Raw genomic sequence first — 8,505 nt, forward strand, 5'->3', positions numbered from 1 at the left:
TAAAGTAGGTCCGGCATAAAAGATAGGTCTAAAATTCTCATGTAAAGTGTATTAAAAAGGGTCTGGGCTACTGTTTAAATTAAATGAGATGCTTACGGAAGCTATGCAGACCATCTTCCTATTAACAAACAACCCCTTCATCTAATGGAGTGCTGGTACCTACCCTGATGTTTGGAAGTGAGGCATGGAACTGGCAAAGAAAGGATGAAAGTAGATTGAATGCTGTTGAAATGAGATCCCCGCGGCGTATGTGTGGTAAAACCATGAATGATCGTGTGAGGAATGTGGAGATCCGCAAAGAGTGCAAGGCTGATGTAAGCGTAGTGAGTAAGATCAAGAAAGGGACGCTTAGATGGTTTGGGCATGTAGAGCGAATGAGCGAAGAAAGGAGTGTAAGGAGAATATACGATGCAAATGTGAATGGTAGCAGAAGTCGGGGACGCCCGAGGAAGACATGGCACGACCAAGTGAATCAGATACTTGAGTCGGGCCATGTCAAGAGTCAGAACAATAGAAGAGTATGTATGAATGTGAATGAGGCAAGGAGTGTGTGCCAAGACCGAGTTGTTTGGCGGTCTGTACTCTCTGCCTACCCCTGCGGAGAAACGGCGTGATGGTTAGTTAGTTAGTTAGTTAGCCCTTCATCTTAATTATCATTACCGCCACTAACATCTACCTTTGCTTCGTTCCAGGTTCCTTTGAGCTGGCAATAGTTCGCATGTCCCGCCTCATGGACCTTTCGCAGAACTGCGTCCTGTATGGGGAGGTGATGTTGCCACAGGAAGCCCTGTACACGGCGGACCCTGGGGAGGCCAAGCTCGTGGCCTGCATCTTCGAAGCGGCCCGCTCCATCGCGCAACTCAAGCTAACCGAGACGGAGCTGGCGCTCTACCAGAGTCTGGTCCTCCTGTGGCCTGGTAAGATACGCATCATTTATTTTCTTTGTGTCTCAAAAGTACCTACTGTTTTATTATTTGATAACCACAGAAGTCTGAATAACTCCCGAGCCAGTGGCACTATGGCTTCTCCATGTTGACATTTCACAAAGCAATATTTGTTTTGGTCAGTGGAATTTGTCACATATAATTTAAGAATCTGGAATTTGGAATCTAAAGATTCCACACACAAAACTAATACTTAGCACAGCTGACATGATCAGCTCGAAAGAATGCTCCGTAATTTGCACTACTGAGTTTGTTATGAAAATAATTCAATGAGTTGAAAATTCTTTGGTCGCGAAATTCCAAACTAAAAAAGCTGTTTTAATTTCCCAACACCAAAAGTTTTCTGCAATACTAAAGATATGTATGTGAGTTTAAGCAAGGTACCTACTAACATGTATTTATTATTTTTTTCTTTTAGAGAGACACGGCCTCCGAGGGAACACGGAGATCCAGTGCCTCTTCAACATGTCCATTACGGCCATGCGCCATGAGATCGATATGAACCATCTGCCCATCAAGGGGGACGTCACCGTGCTGGATACTCTGCTGGCTAAGATTCCAACATTCAGGTACAAACATAGCCATCAAAAGATAAAAATACAGCATTCCGTATTTAATGTAATACCTGGAAGACATAAAGACTTTCCTGGAGTAAAAAAATGTGGATGTTATATATACTTTTTTCATTAAAAAATAAAATAAAATAATTTATATCAAAACATAATGTCTCTGGTTTTGTGGCACTGGCACTTAGATTTGAATCGAATATCAATGGTCTAACTTTTATTCCTATCCCCTTACCCTAATAATATAAATATTCTTAAATTATAACATTATGATTAATTTTATTTTGCATTTTCAGAGAGCTGTCCCTAATGCACATGGACGCATTATCAAAATTCAAGGCAGCACATCCACAATATGTTTTCCCGGCCCTTTACAAAGAACTCTTCTCCATAGACAATTCACACGACTTCAGCACGTAATCAACCACTACAGACACGTCCATCTACAAAGTGTTTTATCCGGAATAAATGATAATAACAACATCCAGTAGAATTGCGCGTCTAAACAGAGTTTTATCCGTGGAATAGTAATAAAATCCGGTAGAGCTGTGCGTCTACAAAGAGTTTAATCCAAGGGATACATTTTATATAGTTCTATTAGGAAATAGTTTTGTAATATTGATATTTTTTAAATATATATTTGGAACTTTCTCGATTTTCCGGGTGATTCTGTGCTTTTTTTTTACATAATACTCTGGAAATGTTATATGAATGACGTTTTGGTATGTTTTTAAATGTTGTAGATTTTACATTCTCTAGAAAGGGGGTCAATTTTCTGTGAATAATCACAAATATCTTCTTTCGCTTTCATCAACGGCCATTTTCGGCAGCATTATATTGTCAATGTCTGGTTTTGTTTTTATACTCGACCCATTCCTAGTTTGTTTCATCAGATTTTTGCCAGCAGAATGTTGTAATTTTTTTTTGAAATAAAATTGATTGTCTTTCAACTAACTTCCCTTGAAATATAATTTTTTCAAAATAAATGCAATAAAATAATTGAGGCTTTTTTATCATCATTGACATAATTACATGTCGGTGGAGTGAAAATAATTTTGATGGAAATGTAAAAACGATAATTTTATTACAAGTATTAGTATATATTTCTTTCATAACCTCTTTGTTATGTGCAAACGGTTCACCGAACCAAACAAACCGGTGACAAATATTATTTTTCAAAACATAGTAACTTTTTTCAATTTGCAGAGACAATATTTGAAGATTTCAAAATTTGTTTTTCGCTTTTCATATTTTGATCACAGTCCAAAGATGGAGACAAATGCTAGCTGTTGAGACATCATCATCATTTCCATTGAACACCGCTTCTTCTTCATACTTTATTGCCTTCTTTGAAGGGAGATAATCATAAAGACAGTGGAAGGAGTTATCGATTACCTACTCTCATTGCATTATTTTCGGATGAACGAGGTTGACCATAATCGGAACAATTTCCCTTAAAATTGGGTATATCTTTACAGATTAGCCTGCGATTGTCAAGTTAGTCTTGCGATGGAGTGCCGATTTCACAAAAGGTGCGGGTTCAACCTCCGTTAACCTTTACAACGCTGGCCTTTTCATCGCAATATAACCCATTACGCGACTCGTTCACCATCATCGGAACAGTTTCCCCATAAAGCTGGTATATCTTTACAGATTAGCCTATATTCGTCAAGTTAGTCTAGCGATGAAGTGCTGATTTCCTAAAAGTTGCGGGTTCAACCTTCGTTAACCTTTACAACGCTAGCCTTTTCATCGCAATCTATCCCATCACGCGACTAGTTTTGACACAATGTATGTGTTTTAGTGAAACTATATGGATAGCATACGTGACGAGGATAGCCGCCGATGATCGCATATGAACACCAGACCCTTTTTGAGGGAAATCAAACATGGAATAAAAAATGAAATGTAAAGAGTTTCAAGTGCAGACGATTCTTTCTCATGGCAAACAGGTTTAAATCGCATATCAAAAAATTCCAGCTAGGGCGAAATTCCAATGCCAGCAGCGTATCAACGATTTGTCGGTGGGAAAAAATTCTTGTCACTGATGGACAAATGGTTTTCCAGAGGTTAAACACATCACCACGAGGTTAGGCAATGAGAATAAATATTTTTACTTGAATTGACCCCCGTATGGATAGATTAATAATACTTTACAAAGTACTATCAATATTGTTATTGTCATTATGGATACTAAATTCGTAGGTAAATGAGACATACTAAAAATGTTGCTGTTTTTCTTCTGTTTTCTATTGACTGACTATGAAACTTCGTAACATTTTATATGAAGAAAACCCTTTGCGTAAAATTTCATATAAAATACGTCGAATAGAGTATCATTTATTTTAGTGTTGTTTGTTTTTTTGTAAAAAGTCTATAGTTTAGAATATTGACACGTAAATAGTTTTTTTTTGTTTTCCCAAGATACACTTTTAGATGCTTCTAAATGAAGTAGTAAAGAACTCAAAACAAATTATTACACAAACTTTCTCTACTTAAGCTAAATTTTCGATATCTTTTTAAAAAATTTCTAGTGAGGAATTCCAGATTTTTTTCATTATTTTCACACCAATCTCTGGTGTAAAATTTGTGAACCTGCCAAATTTTTATTGGGGGTGAGTATCACCACATACATTCAAGTCAGTTGTTATTCTAACTGTCATAGCTGGCGGAGTGGGTTCCGGTAAATACCCTATAATATTAACAATACCTCCAACTTCTGAAATTTCCCTTACATTCTGATGGCAACAAGCTACACTAGCGCCTCTAGCGGCTTGAATTGTTGATATTGCCATTATTTCACTGGAGTTGGACGTATTATTAATATTATAGGGTATTTGGTTCCGGTGACATTAGAACTTATTCTGCAGAACATGGAGCATTTTGATATTTTGGTTTTTTAATCATTTCTCAAAAGTAATCGATTCATTTTTTAAATATTACGAATCGGCGTTTATTGATTGAAGTCATACATTTTTTCAATGGAGTTCCTTAATTCACTCAAATTCATTCAGATACATTAAAACACGTGTGACAGATGGATTTTTTTTTTTGCTAGCTTCAAATAAAGCTTGGGTAGCTTAGGGGATACAACTTAAAAATGAGTTGAAAAATTGCCGTTTGTGAAGAATTTCTCATCATAGAAGATATTGTTTTCATGTATAACGGATAAGATTAAGACGGGGTATATTAAATTAAGCATTCATATTTATTATGACCTTTTCATAATACATTTGAGCATTTTCCATTCGCACCCATAATCATAACAGATGACATTAAAAAAGGGGATATCAATTTCATTAGTTCTAAATCCATTATTTTCCTTGAAGATTTCATAAATCTATCGCATAATCTTTATTTGTACATTAAATATTATTAAATTGTCAATTTTAATAAATAATTGGTTTTATAACTTTTTTAATATTATTTAGTTTTAAACAGAGATGGCGTTAAATATTTATTATATAATATATATTTATTAATTATTATTATTGATACTTCTTTTTTTATCGGAATCTTTGACTCAAATTTTAAAAAGAGACTTTAAAATATACGTAAAAAAGTTGCATATTTAAATTGATATATTGTATAACGAAATAGACAAAGTTTGATATAAATCACACATCCACATTGTATTCTTCAAAAATACATAATTTAGTTGATATTAAATATTATACTATGATAAAACAAACACAAACCTTTGAACACTGTTTTCTATTAAGTATTAGAAAAATAGCATTTTCACGTAAAATTTTAATTTTCATGATGAATTCTCAAAAAAAGTTAATAAAACACCTTAGAAAAAAATCTACATAAATCTTAAAAAGTTTTAATTTGAAACTATTCGTGCAAAAAACCATCAAGTCCTTTTTTTAAGAAAAAATAAATAACTATTAAAAATCACACATTTTTCTACTGTAGTTAGAAGAGATGTTATGATACGATAAAAAACAGTTCAAATTTTGAATTAATTTTTCATGGCCATTCAGAAATTGGTTACTATTTCTTGGGTTTTTTGGCATTATAGTTAATACAAAATTAACTACAAAGCCTAGAACATTAAATGAAAACCCTGAAAAAGTAACCAACTAATTTGGTTACGTTGTTTAAAGTTTTTAAAGCGTAAATATTGGTTATTGAGAAATGTTTATTTGGCTAACGTGCCATGTTTAGTGATTAAATTCATGAAAACTTAGACATGCAGCATAACCTAGAAAACATTGCAAAATATCCCAGTAATTTTTGAAGTTATGTTAAACAAAGCTTTTAAACTGTAGAAACGGGTGTCTAGGTAATTGGTAAAAACTACTGACCCTACGAAATTTAACAATTTTTTGGGAAATTTTCGAAAGTTCAAATAAATAAGTATGTTGAAAATTTTTTGTTTTTGTTAATGGATCGCTGAATCGTCGGAACGGAACTGTCTTATCTTTCTGTTTTTTACCGCGGTTTAATAATATGTTTAACTATTAGGCGTGGTAGTTTAATATTTGTGTACAATGATATATATATATACATATTTATATATATATTATGTGTATTGCACTGACTATGGGTAAATTTGAGTAAATAAAGATATTAACGTATTGTGAAACCATGAGATGGCGCGGTCCTAGTGTACACCCTGTTCAATTTAGTTTACCTCCTCTTGTCTTGACTGTACCACGGTGCCTTGCGTTTATTGATATATATAATATACTCGCCAACAGATTTGGCGTTTAGAGGCCCGGAAATACACCCAAACCGCGTCAGCCCCGAATAAAAGAACTAGGAAGATGCTTACATATTAAAGAAACAATCCAAAATGAAACTCTTTTCATTGCAAACTAGTAACTTCTCATTGATGAGCTAAAGCTTACATTGTTTTGGAAACAATCCAAAATGGAACTCTTCTCATTTCAAACTAGGAACTTTTCATTGATGAGCTAAAACTTACTTTATATGGACACAATCCAAAATAAATGCTATTCACATTTCAAATAAGGAACTTTAATGGATGAGCAAAAGCTTGCATATTATGGAAACAGTGGTGTGCAGTCCACATACAGAAGACTTACATTTAGAAACAACCCAAATGTGAAACTTTACACATTTCAAATTAGGAACTTTTTATTGATGAACTAAAGATTACATTTAGCAAAAACCCAAATTTGGACCGTTTCACATTTAAAATAAGGAACTTTTTATTGATGAGCAAAAGATTAAATTTAGCAATAATCCAAATTTGGGCCGTTATACATTTAAAAATAGGATTTTTTCATTGTAGCAATAGCAAGTTCAGTGATGGCCTTTTTTCTCACTTTCGGTGCAGACCTTGTGAAAAACAGATAATATTATTTAATCTCGTTTCTTTCCACTAGGGCCATTAAAGGGACAAGTTAAACAAGAACAAACGAGTTCTTCAAACCCCTTTCCATGTCCATTTTATAACTTCGATTCACGCATTCAACAGAAATTTCTTTACAGACCGTGAATTATTAAAATTAAATTTGGCAACAATAGTCGATAACACATCCAAATGGTTAATAACAGTTATGTAATATCTTGAGAAGACTGTTTTGTTTTTAAATATTAAATCACAGACTTCCTAGTTCTTCTATTTAGGGTGTCCATGGTTTTATTGATGGTAATTGTATTGATTAGGTTCGTCATTTGGTAATGTTTAGTATGGTAATATTTAGAAATGAATTTAGAAGGCACAACATGCACAGAACCCTTTCATTTGCGTTTAACTAATTTTATTACAACAAAATGAATCACGTCCAATGTGTAAAATATTCCCGTCAATGGACACGTAAATAAGGATCATTTTACACGTAGTAAGATTGCTTATTACAAATGAAAAATTCAGAAAATTTCATTTCACAATCAACTTTTTTAAATCATTGAGAGACATGATTTTTTTACACAGTGTAAATGACAGAAATCCAAATATATTGTATGTAATTTTGCAAAAAATACACGAAACAGTTGTCACCAAGTCCATACACAGATCAGACAGTCAAAAATAATTTGTTTTAAATTTACGAACAATGCAAATTCAAATAATAAATAAAAAATTGTTCATTTTTGTTGAAAAATAATTATCTATGCTTAGAAAATCGAAATAAAAACCCTTTGGCACAAATTTTGGAATAAAAATAAAGTTAGTAATTTTTATTCATCAAAAAGTGAGTTTTTTCAATTTTATACGCTGTCTTTTGCAGCCTGTTGATTTTTGTATTAAAATAAAAGTTGATTAAATGGTTTCTAATGGTTTTTTGAACATTTTTTATAATATAAACTTTCTGTGTGCATATGAAGAAAAAACATTAACATTTATTTTCCCATCTTCTTATGGGTAATGAATGTATGACTTGTAATATATAAAGACATTTTTTAATATCAAGATATGCAAAACATTTTTTTCATCCTGTTGAATCATTTTTTGACCATGAAAACAAAGTATTTTAAAATCAAAATTTAAACAAAAGTCATAATGTTTTTCAATCATACATATTTAGAAATTTTCACTCACTTTAAACACACTTTTAAAGTTGTTTTACTGTTCTTCTGATAGTACTAATAAAAAATCAGTACTTTTAAAAAAAAATCATAAATATATATCTTTTAATATTTCATAGCATCCAAAATATAATTGAACTTGAGATCTGTGGAAACATAAAATAAACTATGTTTTCAAATTGCAATAAATGTGCTTAACATATTTATGCCTATATTATTTCGTTTTATGTATACCAATCCATTTTGTTACATAAAATTATACTTTATGTGAAACTATGCAATTATTTATTTATTATGTCACTTTTGAAAATATTGTAAATTTGTGTTAAAATTTTTGTCAGATCTTTATTTAACCTCCACTAAGAAGTTCTTAAACAATGGTTTTTCGTGATTTTATTATCACACAATAAATAATATCAGCAATTTTTTTAAATAAATCCGCTTATTCCAAATAGATTTCTTCTTTAAAATTGGATAAACCGAGAGCTTAC

General features: G+C 32.3%; 1 protein-coding gene across 3 annotated transcripts in view; it reads left to right on the top strand.

Annotated features, from left to right (window-relative positions):
• The window catches only part of Hr3 (nuclear hormone receptor 3 ROR-beta), a 70,598-nt gene extending 62,653 nt beyond the window's left edge, over nucleotides 1-7,945 (top strand). Inside the window, exons 10-12 of one of the 3 annotated variants that reach the window (XM_089648026.1) lie at nucleotides 693-917; nucleotides 1,363-1,513; nucleotides 1,807-7,945. In XM_089648026.1, the coding sequence (XP_089504152.1) occupies nucleotides 693-917; nucleotides 1,363-1,513; nucleotides 1,807-1,930 (500 nt within the window). In that variant the 3' untranslated portion in view covers nucleotides 1,931-7,945. The remainder of the gene's footprint in view (nucleotides 1-692; nucleotides 918-1,362; nucleotides 1,514-1,806) is intronic. The other 2 variants (XM_089648029.1, XM_089648028.1) reach the window with 2 other exon arrangements.
• The last annotated feature ends 560 nt before the right edge of the window (nucleotides 7,946-8,505 follow it).

The sequence above is a fragment of the Hesperophylax consimilis genome, chromosome 27 (assembly GCF_061612785.1).
Source record: "Hesperophylax consimilis isolate HC1 chromosome 27, BYU_Hcon_1.0, whole genome shotgun sequence".
NCBI lineage: Eukaryota > Metazoa > Arthropoda > Insecta > Trichoptera > Limnephilidae > Hesperophylax > Hesperophylax consimilis.